The 16,080-nt window shown below is 35.3% G+C and overlaps 1 protein-coding gene across 5 annotated transcripts in view; it reads left to right on the top strand.

The window, feature by feature from the left end:
• Positions 1 to 16,080, top strand: part of STXBP1 (syntaxin binding protein 1) — a 127,221-nt gene that overhangs the window by 70,808 nt on the left and 40,333 nt on the right. For all 5 annotated transcript variants that reach the window (XM_020965760.2, XM_020965756.2, XM_020965758.2 and 2 more), the window contains 4 exons: positions 10,066 to 10,147; positions 11,334 to 11,410; positions 12,387 to 12,465; positions 14,553 to 14,656. In XM_020965760.2, coding sequence (XP_020821419.1) covers positions 10,066 to 10,147; positions 11,334 to 11,410; positions 12,387 to 12,465; positions 14,553 to 14,656 — 342 coding nt within the window. The remainder of the gene's footprint in view (positions 1 to 10,065; positions 10,148 to 11,333; positions 11,411 to 12,386; positions 12,466 to 14,552; positions 14,657 to 16,080) is intronic.

Below are 16,080 nucleotides of genomic sequence, written 5' to 3'. Positions count from 1 at the left end.
ACTACACATCATACCCTTTCTATTCCTTTTCCTTTAGTATGATTGATAGAAGAACTCTCTAGTGCTCTGGAGGCCTTCCTCTAGGTCTTTCCTTATTTTTGGGTACTCATATAACACTCATGCTGTTGTCTTTCACCCTAACTACATGGCTAGCCAACCTTCTTTTCAATATATACTTTTCTTGATAATGTGTTTTACACGGCTTTTTGTGTGCAAGTCATTGTTGGTAATACACAACAGCTTACTCACACCCACTATGCATCTCTCTTGTCCTTTGGTTTACTTACAATTTTAATTCTTTGGATGTGGTGGAGGAATATTGTTAGAAACAGTATCGTAAAGTCAAACAACTTTGAAGAACTTAGGAACTTTAATCAACACAGTGGCCAACCAGTATTCCAAAGAATTCAACATGGTATCTGATGGAATTAAAGTGTAGATTGAGACGTGTTTTTTTTTTGAACTTGATCAATGCAGGAATTTGTTTTACTTGACTGTGTATTTGTTACAAGGGTTTATTTTTCTTTTTCTTCCAGTGGTGGGGAGAAGGCAAGAGGGAGAAAAAATGCTTTTTTGTTATTTTTTTTTTAATAAGAAAGAATATTATTAGAATGAATGAATTTGTATGTTGGGATTAGCAGGAGTAGTTGAAAGCACTTTACAATTTCCTAAATGCAGTTCAGCCAGTTTCCTTTTACTAAAATTATTTTTTTAATCAATGAAAATCTGCCTTTTCTCTATTCTACCTCTCCTCCCTCCTTCCTCTCTGATTGAGAAAGAAAAAAAAAGCCTGTTTAAAAATAAGTATAATCAAGCAAAACAAATGTTTTCATTGGCAGTGTCTGTAATAAAAATGTCTCAGTCTGTACTCTGAATCCATCACCTCTCTATTGGGAGGTGTGGGTAGCTTGCTTCATCATGAGTCCTCTAGAATTTTAGATGGCATTGAGTTGATTAGAGTTCTTAAGTCCTTCAAAGTTGTCTGTCATTAGAATATAATTTTTAATGTATAATTTATTCTTTTGGTTCTGCTCAGCTTATGCTGCATCAGTTCATACAAGTCTTCCTAGGTTTCTCTGAAACTATCTCCTCCATAATTTCTTATACCACAGTAATATTTAATCACATTTATGTGCCATAACTTGTTCAGTCATTCTCCAATTGATGAGCAGTCTGTAAGTATCCAATTCTTTGTAATGAGCTATTATCAATATTTTGTACATTCTTAGTTAGAGTTTGTTTTGTTTAGGACTACTCCTTCCCGTATTCAACCCTTTCTTTATTCCCTCCTCTCCTTTCTTCCCTTTTCCTTCTATTTCCGTGTTGAGTGAGATATATTTCTGTACCCAACTGTGTACAGGAGTTAATCTCCTTTGAACAGTTCAGATGAGAGTGATGTTTAAGCGTTGCCCACTCTGCCAACCCTTCTTTTTTGTTTGTATAGGCTTCTACTTGAGCACCCCTTCTACTTGAGCACCCCTAATTATGTGACATAATTTTTCCCATCTATCTTCCTTTCCCGTTCTCCTTCTAATGTATTTTCTTCATTTCCTGTTCACTTCTTCTTTAGATCATCAAACCATAACAGAACCACTCCCAGTCTTTCTGTCTAATTAAATTCCCTCTATGACCTCCTGATGATGAGAGGGTTCTGAGAGGACACATATAATACTGTCTCCCCATATTAGAATGTAAACAGTGTATCCTTCTTTAGTCCTTTATGGTTGCTCACTCTTTTTTTACCTTTTTATGTTTTTTGACTCCTATGTTTGTATTTCAAAGTCTTTTTATCAGGCATACTTGGAAGTCCTCTATTTCGTTAAAAATCTTTTTTTTTTCCTCTCTAGGATTATACTTGGTTTTGTTGAGAAAGTTATTTTTGGTTTTAAACCTAGGTATTTTGCCTTCTGGAATATAGTAATAGTAATCCAAACTCCCCATTCCTTCATAGGTGTAGCAAGTAAATTTTGTATAATCCTAACTGTCGCTCCTCATTGTTTGAATTCTTTCTTTCTAGCCATTTGAAGTGTCTTTCTCTTGACCTAGAGGAAGCTATGGATTTTGGCTCTAATATTCTTGGGAGTTTTAATTTTCTTTCCCTAGGAGGTGACTGGGGTTTTTTTATGATTTCTTAAAATTTGATTTATAGGCTCTTTTTTTTTGGACATGACTTTAAGGTAGACCAGTGATTATTTGATAATCTTTTCTCTGTTTACCAGGTTTGTTATTTTTGCTGTGGGTATCTTACATTTTCTTCTATTTAGTTTCTTTTACTTTGTTTTATTATTTCTTGTTGTCTTACAGAATTGTTATGTTCTATTTGGCCCATTCTAATTTTAAGGGAGTTTGTTGCTTAGGTGAGGGTACTGAATGTTCTATTATTCCAGTTTTTCAGGGACAGCTTAGGTTGCAAACTTTCAATGTGGTCTGATCCAGGGCAAAAGCTGATCACTACCATCCTGGTTTTAGCTCCACAAGTTTCTTACTTGAGTTTGGGTCTGGACAACATACATATGGTCTTGCTTTGGTTGGAGTTCCAGTAGACTGCTGATTAACTTAGCCATTATCAACTAACTGGAAGGCTCTGCTGGTTCAGAGTGATAGAGCTACTGGCTCTCCTTTGGTCTGGGATTCCTGTTGTACTTGTTGTGTTGCAAACTTTAGACTGGACCAGAAGATGGAACTCTACTCAACTCCACTCTTGGGGTCAGAGCCAAGCAGCTGACATTCCTAACTCTGGAATGTCACCCCTATGCACAGGCCCTTCCTCCTTCCACCCCAGATCTGATCCAGAACTGGGTAGTGAGCAACAGAGTACCAGTTGGCACCTTGTACAATGTCAGGCTCCTCTGTGTTGGATTTGGGACCACTTTTTGCCCTGGTACATGGCCTCTCCTTGAGTCAGGATGTTCAGCGCAGTTATTCCTTTCTAGACCCTGTTTCCAGTATCTGCAGACTTCACTGTCTATCTCCCTATGCTGACTTGGGTTGGAAAAAATGACACTGCAATTTTTTTCTTGGATTTCCCAATCAGGATTTGGTCTAGTGTATTTTTTAGATGTGTAGGGGACTCGTAAGGTAGAGTTTTTACTTATTCTTGCTCTACCTTCAGAAATCATCTAGCTGTCTTCATAGAATAGTAGATTTAGAATTAGAAGGGCAGTTGAGATTATCTAGTACAATGGTGTCAAATTCAAATAAAAAAGATTTCCTCCGTATTTAAAAATTCCTGTATATTGACTTAAAAAACACAAATTAACATTATGTTGTATTGTATTTTTATTTATTTTGTTAAACATTTCCCAATTATATTTTAATCTGGTTTGGCCTGAGCTTGGGAGTGCTTGGCAACCTCTAATCCAGTCCAGTACCTTCATTTTATAGATAAGGAAACAGGCCCAAAGAGATGACTTACCAAGGTCACACGCTAAGAAGCAGAGCTGAGATTTGATGCCAAGTCCTCTAGCTCCAAATCCAGCATTGTTTCCAGTGCGTAATTCTGCCTCTTTCTGTTCACTGCTTTGTCTAATTCACTGTCCATCTGAAGTTACTTTTTTCAGATATATTTACTGATGGAATAACTCATTGGACTGCCCATTTAATAGTTTGTCATTTTCTGGCAACTTTATGTTTCCTCCATTTGGTTTTTGCCTGTGTGGATATTAGGCAGATTTCTTTTGAGTGGCTATGGATCTTATGGAGAAGATTTCCTAGTGTTCTGAAGGTTGATGCACTCTGCTTAGTGCTTTTTAAAAAAAAAAAAAAGACTACCTGGAGGATCTCACCATCAATGGATAATCTCCTTTTCTCTTTGTACTTGGTATAGGACATGATCCATGACAGTAGGGAACATCTTTGGCAAGTATATGTCCTTTTGCTTTATTCTTCATCTGATATAATATAAGATTAGTGAACAAAACTAGCTTTGATGGTCACATCTACCACGGAATTTTGTATGATCTTATCACATACATGAGAGATACTTTGTTGGAGAAGAACCTTTAAAGCCTCATTTTGCTTTACTGAGTCAATAAGTTTTTGTAACCAAGAAACAGTAAGCAACATAATCTTCTGTTTTCTTCAGATTTCAGTCAGTTGTATAATTATGATGATATGGTTTGCTATAGAAAATCACCTGTGAAAGATTGCCTATTACCTTGTCAGATTTTCATCAAGAATACCCTTAATATGGGGGGCAGCTAGGTGGCGCAGTGGATAGAGCACCGGCCCTGAAGTCAGGAGGACCTGAGTTCAAATGCGGCCTCAGACCAAAGGCTTGACCCTTACTAGCTGTGTGACCCTGGACAAGTCACTTAACCCCAACTGCCTAACCAAAAAACAAAACAAACAAACAAACAAAAAAAAGAATACCCTTAATATGAACAAAAAACATTCTGTCTTTGTCAGTCTCTCTTTTAAGACTGGAACTCCCTATCTCACCAGTTTTGACCCCACTGCTTGATGGGCATGGGAATTTTGACCTGCTCTGCCTCCAACTTGGGCTGGCTCACCTGTTCCTAGGCAGGCTGTGCTCCCCTTACTCATCCATACCCCAGTTCCAGGGGCTCACTGTGTCAGTGCTGAACTTAGTCTAGACAGCCATTTGGCACAGTCAACTACAGATAGGAACTCCTGAGCTCAAGTTATCCTCCAACCTCAGCCTTCCTGGCAGCAGGGATTATAGGTTTATGCCACCATCCTCAGCTAGCATTCTCATAAGACTGTTGTATACGTGAGAAAGTAGGCAGGTGAGCTGGTAGTTACTGATGTCTTTTTGGTCACCCTTTTTGGTACCTTCCCCTTTTTGGAGATGTCTTCTTGAAAAATTTAATATCTCTAGTCTGATATCAGAACTTTATCTTTTAAAAAATTATTTTTTCAATTAAAAAATAATTTTCTCTCCTCATTTCCCACCTATTAAGGGAAACAAATTTGTGCATTGGTCATGTCAAAAAATTATGTTTCATTCTGCATCCTGAGTCCATTACCTATCTGCAGGAGGTAGTAGCTTCATCTTCTTGAGTGCCATTTCCACTTCCTAACTCATTGAGTACTGAGATAGGAGAATTCAAGTGTGATGGTTCCATTGTTACTGATGATGAGCATGGAGTGCTATAATAATACAGACAAATCTGTTCCATTTCATATATTTTTGTACTCTTTCTGCAAACGTGTTTTAGATTATCTAGATTTGGAAATCAAACTAAGATTTTTTCAGGCTTGCTTTTCTCCCTCCACTACTTTTCACTATTTTGTGAGGCAATACGGGTGATAATCTTTTGTCAGCTTTTTCCATAATATTTTGAAAATTGGATGATATTCTCAGATGATGTTGCCTGTGGTTCCCATATCTTTCCATTTGTCTAAGAGATCAGAGTTTGTTGGCTGAGGCAATTTGAAAGTTCTTTTTACCTCTTCATTATAGTGATTACGTTATTTAAACATCTCTAAGAAATGGTAATAATCAAAGTCAATTCTTTACCTTTGAACGTTTCTCATTTTTTAGATTTACCATTTTGTTTAGGTCAGTTGAAGTTATTGTAATCAAATGCAACATGTTATTTTTATCCTGTCTTCTAATGTGGTGTTGATTTTGAACATTGCTGTCTCTGATTTGACTGCCTGTTGAAAGCTGATTCTGAAAATATTCATGTCAGTAAAATTTGTTTCCTTGATGCTAAGAAATAGTTCATTTCATTTTTGTGTTGGTGTTCAGTTCTTGATATGTCAGAAAACCTTCAGATTTTTTATTCAAAGAAAATATTCATGATATATGTGTGTGAAGTTACTGAGTAGTCTTTAAGCCATTGTCTTCTTTCAAGATTACTTAATCCTAAACCCTAACATACTTTGCTGTACTCATACACCTTGGCATTCAAGTCACCAAGTAGCAGTGTATACATTGACTGGGTTTGCAGGGTCTTGTTAGGGTCTTTGTATAATTGCTTTATTATTTTACCTCAGCAACAGATGTTGGTGCAATAAATGCATTATTTTCCTATGGTTTTGTTTTGTTTTTTGGCTTTTACTCATCTTAAGCATGGCAAACCAGGTAACTAAGTGTCCCACTGAAATATTTCTTGTTACTATTGGGTTCATAATGAAATGATTTCTACCAACTCCTTTATTTGCCTTTTTTCCTGTTGTCTTGGCTTTCTTTTAAAAATTTTATTATGATCTCAATGAACAACATTTCCACATACAAAAAAGAGGGTTGTGTATGAAACTGTGAACTTCAGTTATGTACAGCTTATTTACAAATTTATATTATATATATATTTTAAAAAGTTTGCCGTGATAGTACCAAGACTCTTCTAAATTTTCTTCTGTTCTCTTCTGTTTTTAAATGTTTCATTGATGCCTTTTCCTTTCTTGTATTACATCACCTACAATCCCCTACAGCCAGCTCGTATTGGTTGGCAAGAAACAATTGTTAAACTTTGAGAAATTTTGTGAGCCAATTGTTAAACACAGCCAGAGCACAGTTCAGTAAGCTTCTGCACTTGGTAGTGTTATTTGTTGCTTTAAAAGAATTGGTGACAACCACAGCAGAGTGTGTTTTTAATACATTATTGTCCATTTTAAATTATTATGGCTTTAGTAATGAACATTTGAAAATGAACTTAATTGCATTGTGTCCTGATAGTGCTAATAAAATGCTGAAAAGAAAGTTCAAAGCAGCTACAGAGTTGTTAGAAGTTTTTCCTGAAGTCATAATTTGGCCCTTTGAAAATCAAGTCAATTTCTGAAGTAGAACAAATTTATATTTAAAATATATCTGGACAAAATTCTTTTTATTACCAATCTAATAAATCAAACCATACTAAATGCTGTACCTAAAGAATTTGAAATTAAAATTATTAAAATTGGTCTAGTACTGGAACTGAGATGTATAACATGTAGCTTACAAGCTGCTATTGCTATGTGGCAGTCACATCCTACATTATGTATATATTATTATCTTTTTTCTTATTCTGGTTTGGCAAAGAGATTACAGTCAATCCTCAACATTTGTATATTTAATTTTTACAACTTAAAAAGCCTTTTCATGATTTTTTAAAAGTAACTCCATTTTCATTTTTGCATTGACAACTATGCACATTCATAACTATGCACAGTAGAGAAAAAAATGAGAGAGGCACTATGCATGTAAGTTTGTGGATAAACTCGTATCCTACTAAGTGCTTCACTGGTCTTGCTCACCCTGCCGTTGCAAAGTACTCCATGTGCATTTGGAGTGTCAGAGGTGATATCAAGACCTCACCAGTCTCGGCGTCTTCCAGCAGCAGTGACTAAAGTCCCAGAAACCTCTCCCTTGGTTTTCAGAAGGAGCCAAAAGCAAGAGAAGTTTACAGTGTATAGTATTGTCTAAAATATTTTTTGTAAGATGTTAGTGCAAGAGGCCACAGAATTCTAGAGAATTACTAGTGAGAAAAAATGTTTTGCATATTACCAATTTTATTTTGTGTACTGCATTTTATGGGTTATTTCATGGTTACTGTGTTAGGAAAAGTGCATATTATCAGAATTAATGTTTTATTATTAAGACTTGTATACAGAAAAGTGCATTTCCAGTAATCTCAAATGAAAGATTACAGTTTTTGTTGATTGTGGAGACCTAACCCCCTATTTCTTATAGGTTCAATGTATCAACACCTGCGTTTTTGACTTTAGCACCATTTTCTAGGAATGTTATCCCCACAGAAGTTGAGGATTGACTGTACTTTCTTGTAAGACTTTTTTTTAATGATTGATATTCTTGAAGAATTTTCATTACTTGCAACTATGTTGCAGCCAAAATCAACTAACATTTAGAAAGTGTAGAAATTAAAATCAATGTACAGTAAGATCTCTGAAAAAATTTGAAGATTGGTACTAGAAAACATTAATCTCAAGCTTAAGATTTAATTAAGTTAGATAAGTTTAGAGATTCCATTAAATAAAAATAATAAATCGAATGCTCTTCTCAGCAATATGTTACTAGAAAATATATTTCGACATAATAGCTTAGATCTTTTATCAGACAGAGACAACTATGAAAGCATTTAAGATTATTTTGATTTATTAGAACCATCTAATTGGCCTCATGAGAAAATAACTTAACCATGAATAGTTGGTAAAAAAAAAAGGTAGAATTTAAATGAAATTTTAAAACATAAAATTGATTGGAGCGCTTTATGGGATTTTACAGTTAATATGGAATCAAACATTGTTCCAGTCTTTGCAAGCTATACAAAATGCTTTAAAAAAAAAAAGATAGCATTATATGAAAGCACTAGTGCTAAAGGTGAAAGAGTTTTCAGTGTAATGAGTATAATTTGTATGATGGTGAAAAATAGTTTAACACTAGACTGTGTATCAGATTTAATGACAATAAATTTATTGGGAAAAGAGTAAGCAGATTGGAATGCAACTCCACTTGTCAAATCATGTTTGAATTGTGATTATAGGTTGGCTATGAATACAAGAGTTTGGGAAAAAATGAACAAAAACGTTCTGTGAGAATCAGTTGGCTATATGGAATTTGTAATAAAGAGTATCGTATATTTTTGTTAAGATTGGTAAATTGTGTGCTACACATCCTTTATATTGGTAAAATTTATAACAAATTTATGTCCATCTGTATGTGTAGATAGATAGAAGCATACTTTTTTTTTGGAGAACCAGTTGTTAGACATTTAGTGGCACAACACTGCCTGCAACTTCCCCCTACTCTCCAACTAAAAGCTGTGCCTTGCAATAAAAAAAGCATAGTCAGACAAGGCAGATTCAGACAATGGCCGTCTCAAAATGTATATCTCCTTCTGTACCTCTGGTCCATCACCCCTCTGTCAAGAGGTCAGAAGTATGCTGCCTCATTAGTTTTCTGGAGTAGTGATTGGTTCATTGCATTGTTCAGAGGTCTTATGTTTTTCAAAGTAATTTTCCTTTATGTTATTGTAGTCATTGTATAAATTGTTTTCCTAGTTCTTCTCTTTTCGCTGTGCACCACTTTACACAAATCTTGTGCCAAGATGATCTATTCCTTTTGTCATTTCTTAGAGCACAACAGTATCCTACTACATTCCTATACCATAAATTATTTCACCATTATGGCACTCACTTTGTTTTTACTTCTTTGTTACAACAAAACATGCTGCTATTAATGTTTTGGTATATATGGATCCTCTTTCTCTGCCTTTTCAATAAGAGCTTGAAGGAATCTTTCATTTGGCTGCAATATATCTTCTCATTCCATTTATAACAAGAATGTTAATGTTTATGTGGTTCAGCTCCTCCACTAGTATATCAGCTCATTGGACTAATGAATACTGGACAAAGATCTCATGTAGCATTCCAGCAGTTAAATTGACTATAGCCAACCTAAAAATAGTCATGTCTTTAGCACTTTCTGCTCATTTTCCTGCTATTCTACTATAGAAGTGAGCATAAAGGCTTAAAGACTATATTTTTTTGTTTGTTCATGGGTTGCCATGGCTTAAGAGTTCATTATTTAATGACCAACCATGCTGCTTTTCATGGAATTTGTTTCTGAAATCATACTCAAGGTCTTTCCAGTTTGAGAAAGTCAACCAGAAATTGTATTCTGTTGGCCTAGCCTTTTGAGAACCTAGGATATCCTCTACATCAGAGGTGTCAAATATGCTGCCACTAGGAGTGTTTAACAAAATAAATAAAAAGACAATAAATCATAGATAACTTTACATCTTAAAACTAAGTCAGTATGCAACCCACAGGGATTCTTATGGATTGATTAGTGCCCCCCTATTTCTAATTGATTTTGACAGCACAGCTCTACATCATAATGATGCCTCAAAGTAAGATTTTTTGTTGAGGTCAGTTAGAATTTGTGTAACTTTTCTGAATCTTGGGATTTAAAAATTATGGATTAATACATCTCTCTGAGGAAACTACTAACCATTCTGGTTGGTATGAAACCATTTGTTTGCTCAACATTCTCCTCATTGACTTGCACTCTGTTGGTGTTTCTGAAATCCTATTTTGGCTTCAGTAGCATTCACTAAGTTATGACATGAAGCAGCCTCAGATTTACATTTCTCCCAGGTGTTGGTGGTTGATCAACTCAGTATGAGGATGCTCTCATCCTGCTGTAAGATGACGGACATTATGACTGAAGGGATAACAAGTGAGTATATACACATCAGATTTGTAATATTTGTAGCTCTCTTGCTATTTGGGAAGCTCTTCAGAGCAGTATGGCATAGTAGTTTATGAAACTACTTCTATAGTTGAAAAGCGATCCATGTTGAAACTATCGTTTCCCCAAATGAAGTTAACCTGTACTTTTCCTCTCGACAAAAAGATCTGATGGAATCACTGGTGTAATATGGCAACTACTATTTTTTTTTAATCTGCCCAGAAACAGCAGGTTGACTGTTTTTGGTATAAATAAATATATAAGACATTTAGAAATTCTTCAGGATAAGAAATCTTGTATAAATTTAAATTAAGAGATGCCCCCAAAGTGATATTTAACTTGTAATTCTCAATCCTATGATTATGAAGAATGGCTCTGATATTGTAATTATGTTGCTTTCTATACAACAGGACCTTAAACTCCCTCAGGTGACCATTATATTATGGAGTGATGACTATTAGAAAGCTCTTCCTTTTAGGTAAAGGAGACAGCTGGGCCTTCTAAAAGCACCTAAAGCTTTAACAAAATGAGGTGGTAGTCTTTGAGCTTCTTAGAGTAATGTTGTTATATAAAATCTGATCGGAATACTATTATTACTTACAGAGTTTCCAAAGGGGATCAATGAAATTATTATATGATGATTTAGAAATAAACTGTACAAGGAAATTTTAAAGAAGAATTGGGATTATTTTCATAGAAAGAGAAATCTGATAGAGAATTAATAGTATTCTCTGGATTGAGGTCATTACCTTTGGTGGTAGTAAGTAAATGGTGTTACCCAGGACTCTGCATCTGTAAATGAACTTAAATTTCACAAGGAATTATTCAGATGAGATAATTCAATTCAATAAATGTTTATTAAATAGATACTGTGTGCAAGATACTATAGTAGGCGTGAAGGATAGATACAAAGATAGAACCTGAAAACACTTCCTGTACCTCACATCTATTTGACTCTTTAGGCATAAAGCCTGAAAAACATACGCTATCAGAGGATGGTATAACTTTTAAAGAAAGAAGAAAATAAGCCTTAAGGGGGGGGGGGAAGCATTAATTTAATCTAAGCCAACCTGGAAATAGCATGGACATATGAGTGTGTTAGAATGTTTTCATTCTATGATGAAGCTATGTCATCTCAATTTCCAGTACGGGGTGATTTTATTTTATCATTTAGTTGTGGAAGATATCAACAAGCGTCGAGAGCCACTGCCCAGTCTGGAAGCTGTGTATCTCATCACCCCCTCTGAGAAGGTAAATTTTTCCCAAAAAGAGTTTGAGTTGAAGCTAGGATAGCTTCAGTATCTGTGCAGCAATAGGTTATTTGGCATTTCTAGGTTAAGCTTCTACTTAACGTACTGCATTTGTTCAGCTTGAAATCCACAAATCAGTAAGAGTAAGGAGGGGGGTGGTGGTGGTGGTAATATGTTTTAAGTAAGCTTAATGAGATTTAGCAGCTGTTCAAAAAAGCCAGAGGTGGGCTGGCACAGCTCTAGTTTGTTTAATTGTTCTTTTTTTTTTCTGAGACGATCTGTGTCTTTTAAAAATGTAATTTCAGGACACAGTTAGAGCTCTTTTTTTCTCTAAATTCAGCATTATTCTCATTTTTGAATGTTGGCTGAATTCCTTCAGTTTCTGTATAAGCTGTCTGGGTTATGTTAGCAGTAAGAGCAACCTTAGCTGAAACATTCCATTGCTGGCCAGTACCCTAACTTACAGATTCTTATGTTCTGAGCTGAGCCAGCTTTGGAGAATTGGAAGATCTCATTAACCTCGTTGTTCTAGGATAGAATGAAAGCCTTTGCCTTCTTTGTGCTTCTGATAAATTTCTTGACAATCCTACATCTAACAGGGGTGAGGAACTTGTGCCTCAAGGGCACATGTGGCCCTCTAGGTCCTTGGGTGCAGCCTTTTGACTCAGTCCAAGTTTTACAGAAGAAATCCTTTTATTAAGGGGATTTGTTTAGTGAAGTTTGAATTCAGTCAAAGGGCCCCACTTGAGGGCCACATGTGGCCTTGAGGCCACAAGTTCCCCACCCCTGTCTTAGAATTAAATTTAACATGGATTAATCATTTAAAACTCTGTACTAAATATTCTTTATTTGTAAAAATTCATTGACAATACCTGTCTGTTACTATTTTACATAGCTTGAGTTTGGCTCAGTGACAATTATTGATTTTATTACCTCCAGAATTTATTTTTCATTAACTTTCTCTCCCCTTTCCATAGTCTGTCCATTCACTCATCAGTGACTTTAAGGACCCGCCAACTGCCAAGTATAGGGCTGCACATGTGTTTTTCACTGACTGTAAGTATGCCACAGCTTAAAGAAATAATTGTAAAAAATCCCTTTGATGTTTGTCTTTACCATGTATGCCAGCAACACTCTCATCCTGTCAAAACTGTATAGCAGAGCAAATAATAAAGTCATACAAAATTGATTTGTAAACAGTATACTCATTGTTCTAGGTTTTTATTCTCTTTAGAAGATATCATAGACATGAGTTAGAAAAGAGCAACAGGATTATTTATTCCTTCCTTACAGCACTGATACACAGGATACCAATTCCAAGGATAATGGATTTAATTCAGCATTGAAACAAGCAGCTCAGTGTGATTTTTTTAATGGCATTTTTTCATTTTATTACTTATGCAAATCATGTCACCTTAAACTATAACCTTCTAATGGTTTATTTCTAAACTTATTCCACCAGAGATATCTGAGATACCCTTCTAAAATGGACATTCATTGCTTCAGGTAGCACTTGTTCTCCTTTACTTGACTTGGAGCCTTGTGGAGAAATAACATAATTGTAGATTCTATTAATGGTAGATAGTAATATCATGCAGCATGGCATGGTGGGAAAGTGTTGGACTTGGTGTCAGGAGAGACCTGAGTTCATATTCTGCTTATGACATTTATTAGCTGTGTGACCATAAGCAGGTCACTTAATCTCCCTGAACCTCTGTTACATCATGTGTAAAGTGGGAATAAAAACACCTGTAGTACTCACCTCATAAAGTTGTTGTGAGGATGAAATGAAACACTAGATGTGAAGTGCCAAGATTACATTAAAGTACTATGCAGATTATCTATTATTCCAGTACCTATGTAATTTATGGTGTTGTAACTAGGCCAGTTCTTTCAGGAACAGGAAATAAAACTCTACAACTAAGAAAATGGAAAATTCATAGCAACTTTATGTTATTTGAAGGCAATTTTAGAACAGTAATGGGAAGGACATCAGGCAGATTGTATCTATAAGCCTATTGTATTCTTCTATGAGGCTAAAATTATTTATTTAGATCAAAAGAGTTTTCAGCAATTATAAATACTGCCACCAGATTGTGCTTGTCTTTAGTGGTGAGGTCTTTAGCACTTGGGAGAAATGACTGAATGGTATTACTAAAGTGTTATCCCATTCTGTATTGTGGTACTGTTGGGTGTTGACATTGCTCAGCAATAATTTATTAAGTGCCTACAATGTTGCAGGTACTTCTTTTATAAATCATAATTTTCTTCTTTATTCCATTTCCAATACTGCCTCTGTATCTTGCGTAGCAGATAGAGGGCTGGCCTAAAAGCCAGGTAGACAGGGGTTGAAGTCCTATCCCAGAAACATAATAGTTATATGACCAGGCAAATCGTTTAACTTCTCACTGAGCTAGGCAGCTGTCCAAGACTATAAGTTTTTCTTAAGTTAAATTTTATTTTTTTCCAACTAAAATCCATTTTCTTTTCTTCCTACTTTATCCTTCCCACCAATGGAAAAAAAAAACTTTTAACAAATGTGAATAGTCAAGCAAAACAAATTTCTGTATTTACTATTTCCAAAAAATGTCTAATTCTGCACCCTGAGTCCGTCACCTCTGTGTCAGGATTTGGGTAACATACTTCATCATTGGTCCTCACAGTTGACATCGTTGCATTGATCAGAATTTCTAAGACTTTTGAAGTTATTTGTTTTTGTAATTATTGTTGTTATTGCATAAATTGTACCTTTGCTCATTTCACTCTGTGATAGTTCTGAGACTGTCAAGTTGCAGAGAATGTGCTGACCTACATTGGTAGAAGAATTTTCCTTATCCAGGAGTTCCCTCTACCAAATGCAATCAGAGGTCCAGTCCCTGTCCCTTCTGTTCTTTTATTCTGATCTTTGATGCTAGTTAATTTTTATTGAATCTCAATAACTAATTTTATTTATTGTCGTTTGGATATATGTTATACATTGTGGATGTTAGGTTTCTGGGGTGTGCTGAATATTTTGGTTGTTTATCAAACCATATTAAATATTGAGTGATATTACTATTCATTTGAAGCACCTAAAACGAAGCAAAGAATTAACACAAATTATTATTTATTATTGTGAGACACAATTATTGTTGCTCTTTTAGCTTGCCCGGATGCTCTGTTTAATGAGCTTGTAAAATCTCGTGCTGCCAAAGTCATCAAAACTCTTACAGAAATCAACATTGCATTCCTTCCATATGAATCCCAGGTGAGTATAAACAGAAATTATACATAAAATTTAATATACACTAATGGTTATTATTTCATGAGAGCCTCTGGCAGGTTCTCAGGAAATGTCAGAAAAAAATATTATTTGTACAAAAGTTGAGGAAGTCATTCTGTGAGTTTGTTACATTATTCATAATTTAAATAGTTTGAGAATTTATGCTCATATAACAGAAATAATATAAAAAACTTAACTGTTTCCTCCCTGTCTTGCTTACTGGTCTTATGTTATTTCTGAAGTCAAGCTTATCCTTCACTGTACTTTTCTTTGTGAGCCCAAAGCCCTTCTTGACACTTGGTGGTTACTGGCAAGGTCCTTCAGCACTATTTCAGAAAAACCAATGAGAAAAGAGTAAAAGGGGGATCAGACCACACTCATCTGTTGCAGAGGATCTTGTTTATACATAGCAATAATTTCAGCTTGTCACGTGTTTAAGGAACAGACGGCAGCCATCAGGCCCCTCTCTCTTAACCCTTTAAATGCCAAATGTCCAAGCAATAAGGCTTGAGGTTGGAGAAAATAATTATGTTGAACACTGCAGTCAAGTTGTACTGGAAAGGGTTATCAAGATTTGGTTTCCTATTGGGACTTGCTTTACCCAGTTAAAAAATAATTTGCTGATTTCTGAAATAAGCGATTTGGAAATATTAAATCTCCATAGGTCAGTTTGTAGAGTTCACAGAGTAAGCTCTGCTTACAGAGGTTTAAAAAGAATTAAAACAAAACTCAAAAGCTTTTGGAAGTGATTGTTGAAAACTGAAAATAAATTAATAAAAAAAAAAGAAAAAAAGTAAAGCATAGGGCATTTAATGCCATCTTATTTTCTTTCTCAGCAGTCTTGAATAGAGAACCTATTTTTTTTTTTTTGGTTAGGCATTGGGTTAAGTGACTTGCCCAGGGTCACATAGCTAGTAAATGTTATATGTCTGAGGCTGGATTTGAACTCAGGTCCTCCTGAATCCAGGGCCAGTGCTCTATCCACTGCACCACCTAGCTGCCCCCTGAAAACCTATTCTCTTGAATGAGAATTATAATGCTTTGTGTTCTCAAAGCACTCATTCTTACAACAACTCTGTGAAGTAAAAGTACAAGTATAATTATTCCCATTTAATGGAAGAAGAAACTGAAGCTCGGAGAGGTTGTTACTTGCCCAAGGTCACACAGCTGTGAAGTATCAGAGCTAGCATTCAAATTCAGTTCTCCTGACTCCAAGTTTAGTACCTTTCCACTTATCATGTTTCTTTAATTATTTTTCCTTTTTAATTTAAATTCTGACTTTACTTTTAATCAGATCCTGCTCTAACCAAAATCTTTATTTGCCTAAAGTTTGCAAAATAACGCCTACCACTACTCTAGCTAATTACGTTGGTTTTGTCAGTGTGTAACCCTTAAGAAGTAAGGACTTG

Source organism: Phascolarctos cinereus, unplaced genomic scaffold (genome assembly GCF_003287225.1).
Source record: "Phascolarctos cinereus isolate Bilbo 61053 unplaced genomic scaffold, phaCin_HiC Scaffold_2;HRSCAF=192, whole genome shotgun sequence".
In the NCBI taxonomy this organism is placed as follows: Eukaryota; Metazoa; Chordata; class Mammalia; order Diprotodontia; family Phascolarctidae; genus Phascolarctos; species Phascolarctos cinereus.
Note: the sequence above shows the minus strand (reverse complement) of the source record. Positions and strands in the feature narration are given on the sequence as shown.